Consider the following 14,027-nt stretch of genomic DNA (forward strand, 5'->3'; position numbering starts at 1 on the left):
CCTTTTTAATCAACTAAAATGTTTGAATAAAACGATAAGGGCAATCCTAATGTAGAAGAAGGGAGCAGCTGGCTATCGAAATATCGATATTTGTGATTAAATACTCTATGGTTGTTCCTAATCAAAAAGCAATTTGCGGCAACAGATTTCAGGATATGTGCGGTTAAATCTAAGAAAAAGGTTGTGAAGAGGACTGATTCATCTGGATTGATATAAGGAAAAGACAGATGCTGTTGAACTTTTACCTGAGATTACCACTCTTCTAGAAAGGTGCCCTACAATTAATTTAGAGCAAGATGTTGAGTTTCCAGAACTAGGAAGGCATGCTTAATCAAATCACTCGTTCGGTAGGCGAATTGCGAGTCTGAGATAGAGCTATTTAAGTTGGCTGGCCCGTTCAAAAATGTTGTCAAAGATTGAAAAGATGAAGATAGGCATATAGCTATCCGGGAGGAAGCAATCTTTGGTTTTATTTGGCATGGGTGCGGTCTAAGCACATGGGTGAACAATATTGATTGGCGGATGCAGATCGTTTTCGGAGGATAATTGAGGTGATTTTGTCAAGCCCGGCCGACTTTTTGCTCTTGTTCAATTTGCTCAGCTTTGCGAAGTTTGACTTCGAAGAAGTTGTTTTGGGGAATTGAAGCAATGAGTCGTCTTGAGAGGGGAGGATACTAGAAAAATTCAGCCTGGCTAGTTCCTTGGAAACAGGGTGGTAAAATAGCAGTTTACTTTTTTAGAAGGAAATATGTTTTGTGGAAACATATCAATATGGCTAGCAGTTTTGTTAAGTCACGTGGATATTTGCTTGAGATCCCTATATGTGTTTCGTGTTTAGGTCGATATAGAACCGGCTGTTATGGAAGTTGCTACTACGCAGGGTGAAGATTCATTCACGGATTGAGGTATCGGAATCGTACACCCCGTTTTTATGGAAGGCGTACCGCGGTAAGTCTCTATTTTTAAATAGTAACCGCAAAAGGGTTTTATTGTAGAAGATGGTTTCCAGGATATTTATTGTCTGGGAGAAAGGTTAAGTTATGAAAGTTCAGAGAACATGTTGGCAGGTCGCATGTCTCCTGGATTGGTTTTAACTATCGTCTATCCTCACGGGCAACTGTATCGTTACGAACTTGCTGGTTCGGTAGGAATTAGAGTTGTGGTGGTCTGGCTTTTAGGGATTAGGTTATGAGTTGTCGATTATAAAATCGGAGGCTGTGGAAGACGGCGGCGAATGGCTGCATCGGGTAGTCCAATATCAAAGATAAAGGCATCGTGGTTACTCGAGCAATGAATGCTGTTGTTGAATGTTTCTTATATAGTAGGTGGGTGCGCCTAGATAAATGGAAAATGTTTCGTCTTGCGGGGTATGTGGTCGGCCTGTAAGGCGGTTTGTGATCGTTATTATTAATGTAGGTGTCCAAGCAGGAGGCGTATATGTCTAAAATGAGGGACCACGACTGGAAAATTGGACTTGGTTGGTCCACGCAAAAGAATTTGACAGCAGATAGGTCTTTCGAACGTCGATATACATTCGGTCACTCTCGGCGAACGACCAGTAATAATAACGTAAATTAACTTTGGGAACAGATTCGAATGATTACTCCTTGCCCAGTTTCGTACAGACATTCTTCTGCTGCTAATAAACGGGGTTTCTCTCCACTTGAATAGGCTCCTCCGATAGCAACTCAAATTCTTATGCACCTTTCATGACTGGTTCTGTTGATTTAGATTGTGGTACCCATGAAAATATTTTCGTTAATCAATCAGTGGCGAGTAGGCCCAAGATTGCAGCGGGTGCTAGCAGCTTTCAGATGTTAGCAAAATTCATTTTCAGTTTTTTATATGACTTTTTCTTTAATTATTTTTTTTCTTGTCAACCTGAAAGGTCTGAAGTCTTATGAATCGTAGTCCTAAGACATTAGTGCATTATGCAGGAGCTCTCATATTTTTCCTGCTCCTGCTGTCTAGCGTTCATTAAGAGCCCATGGTGGTTAATGCATTCAGATCGTCCGTAAATTCTCATCTTCTTTAAAAGCCTTAATACGGTATCCATTACCAGGAGGAACATCAAGGGAGAAAGAAGCCTTACCTTAAGACTGCCTCAATCAACCGCCTTTTTCTAAATGAGCTTTTTCCTATTCCAGTAATACGGGTCAGTACCGAGTTGATTATATGCTGTTTTCCGTAGTCAAAAATCGTTGAGAATAAAGTACAGGTAAAGACCCCTTTGATATTTATAAACGTACTCAAAGGGTAATCCTTTCCGGATTTTACCATCAGTATTTTTGTTGTCACAAGTGTTATCATATGAATCCGCCGTTTAGGTACACATTTGTAATGAAAGGGCCACTTGGAATGATAAGTACCCCTAATGAGAAAGGAAATGGAACTAATTTATCGGAATTTTTTTGTGCCTGTGTAGTTGAAATTTCCGGAATAAATAGCAACTTTACATCTCAACAGCATGTGGCAAGCATACATGCTATCTTAGTACAATGAAAAATTTAGGCTACAACATAGAACATGGCCCTACAAAGTTTGGTGGAAAAAGCGGTATTATTAAAGAAGTTATAATAGGTCAAAATTGCCGCTTCTTTGCAACTTCATGACTTGGAATGTCAATATCTCTCGAAAGTGGATATTCTCACATAATATATGCATATGTTACGTCCTACGTACTAATGGGACAAATGCACGCTTAAATGTTTTTATAAAAGAAATACACAAAACCTTTCATACCTGAAGCGCCCAGCCTCCGGTTTCCCGCATTATTTGGCTTGAGGATAGTATATGACTACCGCTCTAGGCCACGTCTGAAAAATGCATTTCATATGGTTTGCGTTACATTATCACTTTTTGAGTATCTCTCATTTTGCAAACGTAGAGTGTCTAGATGTTGGAGAGACTCTTTAAGAGAGTCTGATTTAGATCTTGTGTTTCACCGATCGTGTTTGTCTCTTCACAAAAGCAACCCCATGGTGACCATCCAGATGAACTTTTGCTATTTTTCTCAGCTTTCTGAACCTCTTTGTATCGAACCCAACCTTCAGCTGACTGAGCCTTCATAGGTTTGTTTTGCCAAATAATAGCGCCAGCATGGTATTACCCTTTCTTTGCCGTGCTGATAGGTCAGTATCCCTAATGCTTGTAATGATCATCTGGCTTGCTTTATCGATTATGATAATCTATACATTTAATGCAACCCTTTGGACTTGCACTTACGTCTAGACATGGCGCCAGAATTTACTTTTTGAGGGCGAAACTTGGCCTCGAGAGTCAGTCTTACGTACTTCAGCACCGCACAAGCAAGGGCTTTGGTCAGGTCTGTTAAAAACAGTTAATGCGAACATGATTTGGAAGGCGTGGCCACAGAAACGCCCCTACAATGAACAAGTAGCAGGCAATGTTCCGAAGAGTTCTCGCCAACAGGGAGTTAAACTATTGTCAGAAAGCTGAGATTGTGGAATTGGGGGCATAAGGATACTAGATTTCAGCGAGAAGGAAGAAACATACACATAAGCATGAAGTAAGCGAGGGGGTTGGGGGGGGCACCAAGGTTTTCATAAAGAAGTGTCGGTAGCAGGCACCATAGATGACTTATCTGCACTATTTTCTCAATATTGTGGTCTTTTTCCACCAGAAGGAAGCCACAAAAACTGTTGAGCAGAACGAGGTGCCTTTCCATGCCTGCAATGAACACGAGTTTGTGCAGATTTGCGGAAAATTGCTGATAATGAAACTCTCAATTTGGATGTCGTTTTCACCAAAGTTCTTAAGCTCATTATCAAAATTAGCTACAGCTTGTTTATCAGCATGTTTGTATGTATGCTGGAATATCTTTTCTCCATTCGGTGGAAGTGGTAGGTGCAAATTTTGTAACCAGCGCCCAATACCACCAGACCAGGAGGTTCGTCATCATACCGCTCATTTTACCTAGCTAGACGATAGAGAAGGAGATGTGCATACATTCCTCTTATATTGTAGCATGTATGATCTATCAGAGCAACGAGGTCGTTTTCGGTAAGCGGATCCTACGATCAATGCCACAGACTTCACTCTGATGTTGCACTGTGTTGATGTTGGACGGCAAAATGCTTTCGATTCGGGCAACCGTTTCCCTCATTGGCTAACAGGTGTCCTTAAATATTTACCAAGCTGATCTAGGGTTAGGTCTCTGAAGGAGTACTTTGGTTCGATATGGATGAGGTTGGTAGGGGTACATTTTATGGCAGGAATCCCATAGTGTTTATTACTGGGTTCTCTTCTATGTAACGCATTGCACAATAAGTTTTCCCATGCCAAGTGGGTTTTTGTGGTTCATCATCATCATCATCAACGGTGCAACAACCGGTATCCGGTCTAGGCCTGCCTTAATAAGGAACTCCAAACATCCCGGTTTTGCACCGAGGTCCACCAATTCAATATCCCTAAAAGCTGTCTGGCGTTCTGACCTACGCCATGGCTTCATCTCAGGCAGAGTTTGCCTCGTCTTCTTTTTTTACCATAGATATTGCCCTTATAGACTTTCTGGGCTGGATCATCCTCATCCATACGGATTAAGTGACCCGCCCACCATAACCTATTGAGCCGGATTTTATCGACAACCTGACGGTCATGGTATCGCTCATAGATTTCGTCGTTATGTAGGCTACGGAATCGTCCATTCTCATGTAGGGGGTTTTTGTGGTTCGCTTGCCTTTAATCGAGGTTAGACCATCAGAGCCAGAAAGTGTTGCTGGAGGTGGTTGAGCTGGACCCAGCTTCTCCATCGACCATTGACAAAAGAAGAAAAAAAAGGTAACTATCCGGGTAGATATGGACCACATCACATCAAAGGTAGTTTTCAAGTATGTGGGGATGAGGATCGCCGCAAAGCTTCATGCTGGGGACATTACCGATTACTAGAATAGTGATTGAGAGGATAATGTCCGAGATACGGCCTTCAGATCTTCGGTCAGAATTCTAACTTTGCAATTGCTATGCATCCCATGTCCTAATTCGCATCATTTTATTATTGTCTCTTTATTACTTTACTTTCAGAAGCGAGACACGGATCAGGAAAATCGATACACTAACATTATGCGAGCATTAGTTTGGCGATATGTGTCCTCAACCCATCGTAAATGTGAAGAATCTCCAGTGACTGAGGACGATATTAACGAAGTCAAGGGTGAAATATCCACAATGCGCTATGAAATGCTGGAAATTTTCGAAAGAAATGGAATGGATGTATCCAGCGCTGCAAAGAAAGAAAAACGTAAGTTACTTTCCGAATTATTCTAATTTTCCTATGAAAAAAAGTTAAAATAAAATGTTTGTCAAATTTCCAGCTGTGCGTGCCAAACGAGCTAAAGAATGGGAACGACGTCTTATGAAGGATTTCCACGTTGCTCCGATTCCAATTGATAATGCGGAACAAGAACAACCTATCGAAGTTGTTCCTACAGAACCTGCACCGCCAAATGAGGATCCAAAAGCGAAATTCCGCCGAATTGCACGACAAATTGCCAATGATTCGATGGCTCATAAGTGGAATGAGGTACTAAAGACCGTTGCCAAGAATTCTCAAATAGGACGCAGTCGGGATCGACAAAGCTTTACTAATCAGCAGAACTTACAAAAGGCTATGGAAGAAGCTAAAAAGTTAGTGGAAATATTGAATATTTGAATTAGGAGGTAGTTAGATAGTCGAAATTTTAAGTGAAAGATTTGACATTGAAGATATTTTCCTTTCTATTGACTAAGAGTATTTGATAGGATCTTCTCTGGAGATAAACCACTGAAGAAGGGGACATGTTGGTCCGCGAAATATGTATTTGTATATATTACCAAACACTCTTAGCCAATGAAAAGGAAAATATCTTCAAAGGCAAATCTTTCAATCGAATTTTTGGTTAAAAGATACATTTTAGAATCTTTGTTTCTTGGAATTCGGTAGAGCTCACTACCGGCTAGTTCTTCTCTTCAGTGTTTTGTAGGAGTGAAAATTATTGCATATATTTCCCAGAACCACTTGTAGCATTGAAAAGAGGCACAATATCATTATTCTTAAGCAGATGCGGTCATGGGATCGTTTTTATCTTGTCCCGGCACATTTAGTGTTCAATAGTTGAACCTCGGAGCAAAGCTTACCTTCTCATTATACATATATATTGGATGTGGTGCAAAAGTCGATTTTATGACGTAGGTGCTTAATTAATACATAGCTCCCGATACTCCGATTTCGTCCGATCATTAACAAAGGAACTCTCAGCGTAGGGAACTTAATATATCATTGGCGTTCAGATATATAATAGATACGGTTACATCTAACACCGTTAATCTATGAACCCTTCTCTATTCGTTGCTATGTGAAGGACAATTCCAGCAAACGACTTTCACCATTGACTGAGAGTACCAACCTCAGGAGCTGTCCTGTCGGCCTCATTGAGTTGGGTTTTCAATAGCCCTATTTTCTTCAGATTTAGCTTGTGTTGCAGAAGACTATTACAAGATTGAAAGAGGTGCTGAAAATCGAATGCATAGAACAGAGTATGGTGCTGAATGATAGTGTCCATGACGAAAACAAAATGAAGAAGCAAAGCGGTAGAGTAGCATAGTAAATCGAATGGGTTCTGCTGACAGTACATGATTACTTAGTGTTTATCATAAAAGATTTTTGTGGTACGCAAGCACCATCTGAAGGTTAGTTAGTGTTTCCCGTTTACTCCTTTGTGGAGTATACGACATCCGCACAGCCATACTGTGCTTCAGTTTGACAATCATCATACCTAACGTTGTGCAAGTGATAAGCTCACAGCAGCGAGATAAGTACAAGACAAACTCGGTCACCCATGACAACTGAGATTCGAACACAGATCAGTGAGATTGAGAGGATGACGTTCTTCCCCCTCAACCATTGCTTCGCTGTAGGTAGGCCGGATTGTCCTGTTTTAAGGTTTTGTGGCAAACAAAAATTTTATTCAAATCGTTTTACTGGCAGTCTGCTTGTATATTTGCCGGTCTGTGCCTCTGGTCGTCTGTCTGTCTGTATTACCTTTTTTAGCTTGTGGAAAATCGTCGTAGATATGCATGTGTACTCGAAGATGTGCATGTTGGACTCATGCCGACTAAAGCCTTCCATGTTCTATTCTGCACTCACCCCTAAAGGACCACCGTCCTGAAACTGTTTTGTGGGACTGCTAGTCGTTAACTGCTCACCCTAGGCACATTGGTTGTTGTTCCTTTTCCGGATATTAATTGCAGTAATTTCCCTTCTATACCTCTTTTCAGCGTCTTTTAGTTGCGGCTTACACAGCATCCATTCCCACCATGTAACTTTTCATATCATTAAATGAGACCCTAATCTCGGGGCTTTTTTATGAGTTTTCAAACCTTGGATAGGGGAAAGACGCGTATTCCCATATTTGCTGGATCACAATCATGTGACTCATACAAACGGAATTTTTGGAGGTATTTCATAGGACCGAGAACCCATGTAATATATAATTTGGGGCTTGAGAGGTGATGACCTTGTTGTATTGAGTGCATTCTTGATAGCAAGATTGACTTTTTGTCAAATGCGTTCTTGGCTAGATAATAATCCCTTTTGGTTGCTTTTACGGTTTACCGCGCCTTTCGGAAACTAAACTCTCGTTTTGATAAATGAACACGGCTATCAATTATGGGGATATCGGTTTACCCGCTCTACAGGGATAATCCCTAAATTTAAGCAGGCTTAGAACGCCTGTGCAAATATACTTTATGTCGTTCTAATGACCAGTTTCAGGACCTCGCTGAGGATTTAATGAGTACGGGGAGCTGCCTTATCTCCAACTCTTTTTTTGGGTCTAGAATCCATCTGTTGCCGCTCATGGTGCACCTTGTCCTTTATTATAATAACCTTAATTTGAATCTGCTAATTTTTAAATTGCTTACTACTCCCTTTTAGTCTAGAAAGGTAACTGTCAATGTTTCCTAGATCGCCGTAGATCCTTTTGTGGTCAGGTATCTAATTTTCGGAAGTCATTAACTTTTTTAATAACCAATAAATTATCCTCCATTACTTTATGCTCCTCCTCAGTGATGTATTTACCCACTAAAGATTTGAAGGCATGTGTTGATCTGAAAAACAGTCCAACATATGGCCCCGAATCATGGAAAAGCCGCTCATCACAGTTTTACCTAGAGTTATAACTACATGGTTCCTCTTGTTGGATGCCGGTCACGAATGCTGGTGCGTTCCCTATATTATGTATTTTCAACTTATTAGTAACGATGAATTTCAGAAGGTACTCATCCATTCAACTCATGTCGCTGCTTCCCTAGATCTTATGGTGGGCGTTGACATTGCAGACTGGAGGAAGCGGTAACGACTTTTTCTCGCAGAATTTTGCCCATTCCGGTGGAAACCGGGTGTCGTCTTCTGTGAGTAGAAGACCGCCTTTCAAGTTCTACCATCAGCTTCCAGTGAGACTTGGATGGCCACAAGGTATTCAGTTAGGAAATACTTTCAGCAGTATGGTCAGCCCAATACTCTTTATGGCATTAGCATGGCTAATGGCGGATCGCTTGGTCCTTACGTTCACTTCCCCTTCGGGCTGATCTTCTCTCCCTCTCGGTTCTGGTGTGGGGAAGCTTAGGTCTGTTCTGAGCCTTTTTAAGTGCCTCTTCTTGTTTCAGGCCTTGCTGCAGATAGCGCAGCTACGATTTAGCACAACATTGTAGCCGGCCTCTTTCCTGATGTCTGATATGCTAACCTCGCCTCTGCATTGTGAGCGAGGGTTCTTTTTGGTTGCCGTCTACGCAATAGGCCAATGTTGACCTTGGTTCACTGGACAGCTTACGAGGTGGAAATATTTCCACATTTCCGGTTTTTCTAGTTTCGAAAAATTCCTGGCATGCTAATGTCATGTCCCAACCCCGTTTTCTTCGACCGGGATTTGAATGCACAGTTAAACTTCTCCCTTGCTGAATTTGATGACTCTACCATTTCGCGTGTTTGGAGTACAGAGTGCTACGAGCTGCCAGGTAGATCTTCTATGTTGTGAATAAAGCTCAGCTGTTGAAATCGGGGAGGGGGGGGGGGGTCGTGTATATTTGCAATCGCAGAGACTTATGAGGTGCTTACCTCCTTCCCAAAAAGTTCATTCTTCTTAAGGCTACGCCAGCCTTTAGATGTATCACCGCAGCTTAGAATCATTCCCATCTACCACAGCTTCTAGCTTTCCAGACATTAATATACTATCAGTAACGTGCGCTTTGCAACCGTCATGAACGTTGCAAAAATTATCAAAATGGTACCCGCCTTAGAATCGGCTTTTGACTAGCCTATGCAAACCTTTCTTATCTGTTGCGAAGGTCTAAGTTATCATCAAGCTCTTTGTTATAAGTCATTCAGACTCGCTTTTTTCATTTTTTCAAATCAATCGGTAGCGGGTAGCGGCGTTGGACCATCTTTATAGAGTTCACCACTTCTTTTGAGTTATAAGTTTGGTGCCGGTGGAATGAAAGGTTTTTCAATCAGCGTGTAAAGATGATTCAGTCGGGTTTTGTGTTGCTACCCATAAATTCGGATGTTCAGGTCAATTATAATTATCGATCCCCTTTGAAGATGAAAATAGTGACATTGTAGCACCAGAGCTTTTTCGTCAAAAATGATAATAGAAAGGATGAAATTCGTTGTGGCACCGTCATTGAGATGATCCCACAGTCGTCGGCAGAATGCTTTGTAAAAGTTCCTTCTATGCATTTCAACGAAAATAATCTGTTCTAAGGAGCATAATCCCACTATCACCACTATATCAATATAGTTTTATTTCTTTGTGATCGATTTTTCTCAATGACGTAGCCACCTATGGCCACTCCCACCTCCTAATCAGAACATCCACGGTCCCAGGCCAAAGTACCCCAATGACATGGTGTAGACATGAATTGATGAAAGCTTGGAGCTTCCAAATAATAGCTCCAGCCACTTTCCACACATTACCATCAAATAGTCACACAGGACATTGGTGATGTCTCGTCAGACTGAGAACCGGTTTTTTTGGTGTTTACTCCTTTTCCAAATCCAGAGCTTACTCTATTTCCAAATCCTGAGACATTTTGCCAAAGTCACTGACTAGGGGAGTGAGCAAATAGATGTCATCAGCTTAGTCGAGGTGTTTGAGAGAAGATGACATCGTCCACTGAACCCTTTCGCATTCTTTGGACGAGGCAGTATGAAGGACGTCAACGATAACGAGGAGAAAAATTATCAATGACAAAATGGAACCCTGTAGCAAGAAAGTTTCCCCACTGCTGGACGACGGCCGAGTCGCGAAGGTGACTCATATTAAATTTGAAGGGTCTGTGCTCTAATCTCCACGAACAGACGCCATGGCGACACCCACGCGGAGGTAAGTGACCACCAGATGGAGGTCCCTTTCCGTTCGATCTGATTATATGGAAGGGATCGAGGTATTGGCAGATGCTATGTTGGGATTAAGGTCGTCTATCGCTCGCAAAACAGACTTTCCGTTTATATCGGAAATCACAGTTGGTACTTAGTTCTGCACAATTATAATGCTCTCTAGCTTTGATTGAAATGTAGTCTAGATCTTGTTAGAAATCAACTCTGAGCTCGTAAAAGTGGGCCTCATGGTACTTATGACCAAGAGTTCGACACCGGACTCAGGTCTACTATGTATCACACAAAAGAGAGGAGAGTACTATCCGTAGGCCCACCGTCTTACTTCACTTGGTCGTAGAATGTCCAGTCCACAATACTATTGTACTATTATATATTTTTTTAAATGTAATAAAGAACACTTAACAGTTCCGATTATTTTTTTTAAAATGCATTTAATTTGACTAAAAAATTATATTTAGTACAAATATTGTTATATATATTCTGGTTTATTTTGTAACTTTTTTTTCAGGTTGGTCCTGCAAAGTCCACCACCACATTCGGGAAATATTTCACCAATCGAATTTATTGATGATACCTCAACGACTCTTCTTGAGCTAATCAAGGATCTTTCCGAAGAGTCTGGAAGTATTAAACAAGGCGCTCGACCAAAAACATTTGCAAAGGAGAAACCAAGTGGAATCGTAGCATTATCCAATGAATTCAAGCAAAGAGCTCTGGCAAACAAGCATTCCGGTGGTGAACGCGTATACAAGCCACTTTCACCACCACCTCAATTTTCCAGGGCAGCGTGCACTAGTAGCAACGTTGCGGATGTTCCTTCGATTAAAGTGACTACACCGGATAGCCAAATTGTCCTGACCGCTTCCACATTGATGTCACCGAAGCAAAATCGACCACCGAAGAAGCAGGCCCCCAGTGCACCAGTAGAGCATCAACGCCCACCACCCGGGAAACAAGCCCCAATAGCTAATGTTGATAGTGATGACAATGAGCCGATTTCTTATGTTAGTCTTAATGATAGTACAGAGAAGCTGGTCCCGCGACCAATCAGTCCAGAATCAGACTGCAGCACGTTGCCACCGACCAGCCCTCGAGCTACTGAACGGACGCCTGACCTATCGGGTGGCAGACGAAAAGGCGCGTGGTTGTAAATATTGAGGATGAATTTTTAGGAAAAGATATTTTCTCGGTTGTTTTGGTGATATTGTATGCTTCCGCAAATTTCTAGATACTCGAACCTACGTTAACATATTAAAGTCAAAGAAAAATCAATTCTTGAAGTCTCAAAGAAGCGCAATTTCGGTAGATATCTTTCAAGGTAAATCCGCTTCTCCTCGTTGAATGTATGACAAAGTGCGGAACCATTTTTACGTAATTAGGAAGGCCTTGTTGTCAAAAGCACTCTCATTATCGCACCATTTAGCCATCCATGACTCCAAGGAATTTCGAACAGAAGAAAAAGGCTTTGATTTGAGCTGCTGCATCTTTATGAAACTTTGATCAAATACAGTTGCAACCGCTGAAATAACCCTCAGGCATGTAATTCATCAGCACACGTTCATCTGATCCCATCGCAAAATCGACTCCCCTAATCATCCTCTTTTGTTGTATTTTTTGCGAAAAATCCGCGACGAATCTCCTAATCCGTCCTTAAGTGATATGCTTGTATATAAAGGACAAAAATGAATAGAATAAACGTTCGACTCTCTCGCTCATTACCCTAAATTTATAATTGCGAAATTATCCCAAGTTCGATAAAATATCCCTACAAAGTGCAATTAATATGAAAGTGAATCTAGTCATGGGGAAAAAGTTAAAAGTACATTTTAAAGTTTTTCAAATATTTTTACAGGATAAGAGAATTTAAGGAATATGTATATGAAAAATAGCATCACATAAATACAGGATAAAATCGTAAAGAAGCAGTTTTTTATTTGAGCTACAGACCACTATTCTTGGCCATGCATGTTAGCAACAAGTTGAACTAAATTACTAGGAAGGAAGTAGAGCCTCCTCATACATATGTCTACTCAGGTACAACAGTAAACAAAATGCCATGGCCCATTGAGGTCCTGAATGTCCCCAGGAAATGCCACGTGAAGAACGCCAGCGATAATAAGAAACGCTGTTACAATATGGCCATTAGTTGGATCACCTTTTCGTTGACTACAAGGCCGTCTACGATAGCTGTCCACGGCCATGAGAAAATACGGGATCCCGCCGAAAATGGTAAGGCCGAATAGGTTCACCTCGACCAATGCACGAAGCGAGATAAAAGCAGCAGGATCCGAGGCCATTCGATATTAACAACGGTCTAAGAAAAGGAGATAACCTATCGTCATCATAAACGGCGCAACAACCGGTATCCGGTCTAGGTCTGCCTTAAAAGGGAACTCCACCCCTGCTTTTGCGCCGAGGTTGACTAATTCGATATTCCTAGAAGCTGTGTGGCATCCTGACCTAAGCCAATAATTTGCAATCCAAAATCTCATGCCGCCTGTTCCATCTGGGTGTAGACTGTACATCTAGGGTTGTTCTTCCCATGATGTCGATATCGTCAGCGTAGGCCAGTAGTTGGGTGGACTAGAAGAGGATGGTGCCTCTTCCATTGACATCTGCATCGCGAATCACTTTCTCCAGGGCCAGGTTAAACAGGATGCACGATAGAGCATCCCCTTGTTTTCAGTGTTTCTTCTATACTTGGTGGTGGCAGCATTTGTCCGTCGTCTTCAGTTAGCGGGACCTCTAACTGGCTGATATTTTGGTTGTTGAGGAGTTCATCAAAATACTCAACGCATCGCTCTAATATGCGCATTCTATCCGAAATCAGATTTCCATCTTTGTCTCGGCAGGATGAGCATTGAGGTGTATAAGGCTTCATCCTGCTGACTTATTGGTAAATCTTGCGCACCTGGTGCGGTTGCTCGGTACGAAGCATTCTTCCGTTCGGTTGCTAGTTTACATTCAGCGTCGAACTGGCCGTTCCGCCTCTTTTTGCGACTGGCGCCAAGAATGTTTGTGGCCGTATCAATGATAATGCTCTTCAGGTGATTGTGAAGATCATTTGTTGATGCTCCGAGACATCTGTTAGGTGCGATTATTGCGGCTCCCATTTCCCCCTTTTAGATGTTACGGAAGGCTGTGTTGTGAATGGCTTCAGTATTCACTTTCAGCTGATTGTCAGAGGGGAATATGTTCTGACATTCATCAAGGTTAAGAGGTGGCCGCTTTCAATCAACATATGGCCAATTTCGTTGAAAGTGGTCCTGTCTGGAAAGGCTTAAGTATGTTTGTGGACTGCTTTCTGCGCAAACCAGGTACTTCCAACAACCATTTCGTGCGTTACTACTAACTGAATAATCCGCAGTGCTTTATCATTGGTATCCCAATGTAAGCTATGGGAGCCGACGTATCGCCTGAATACGGGCTCCGCCCCTACTGGACTGTTAAAATCTCCAAGTATGACTTTGAAATCCTACCTGGAACAGGCTTCGAGGGTCGGTTCACTTGCCTCGTAGAAGGTATCCTTCTCCGACTCTGTTGTCTCTCCTGTAGGGCGTGAGTGTTAATGAGGCTTATATTTTTAAATTTGCCTCACAATCGCAGAGTGCATAGCCGTTCGCTTATATTTTCA

At 41.8% G+C, this 14,027-nt stretch overlaps 1 protein-coding gene across 1 annotated transcript in view; it reads left to right on the forward strand.

The window, feature by feature from the left end:
- LOC119654302 (transient-receptor-potential-like protein) overlaps nt 1-12,315 on the forward strand; it is a 71,929-nt gene extending 59,614 nt beyond the window's left edge. Inside the window, exons 13-15 of the mRNA XM_038059608.1 lie at nt 5,044-5,260; nt 5,334-5,646; nt 10,902-12,315. Coding sequence (XP_037915536.1) covers nt 5,044-5,260; nt 5,334-5,646; nt 10,902-11,544 — 1,173 coding nt within the window. The 3' untranslated portion in view covers nt 11,545-12,315. The remainder of the gene's footprint in view (nt 1-5,043; nt 5,261-5,333; nt 5,647-10,901) is intronic.
- Nucleotides 12,316-14,027: the final 1,712 nt, after the last annotated feature.

Source organism: Hermetia illucens, chromosome 4, assembly GCF_905115235.1.
Source record: "Hermetia illucens chromosome 4, iHerIll2.2.curated.20191125, whole genome shotgun sequence".
NCBI classification, from domain to species: domain Eukaryota; kingdom Metazoa; phylum Arthropoda; class Insecta; order Diptera; family Stratiomyidae; genus Hermetia; species Hermetia illucens.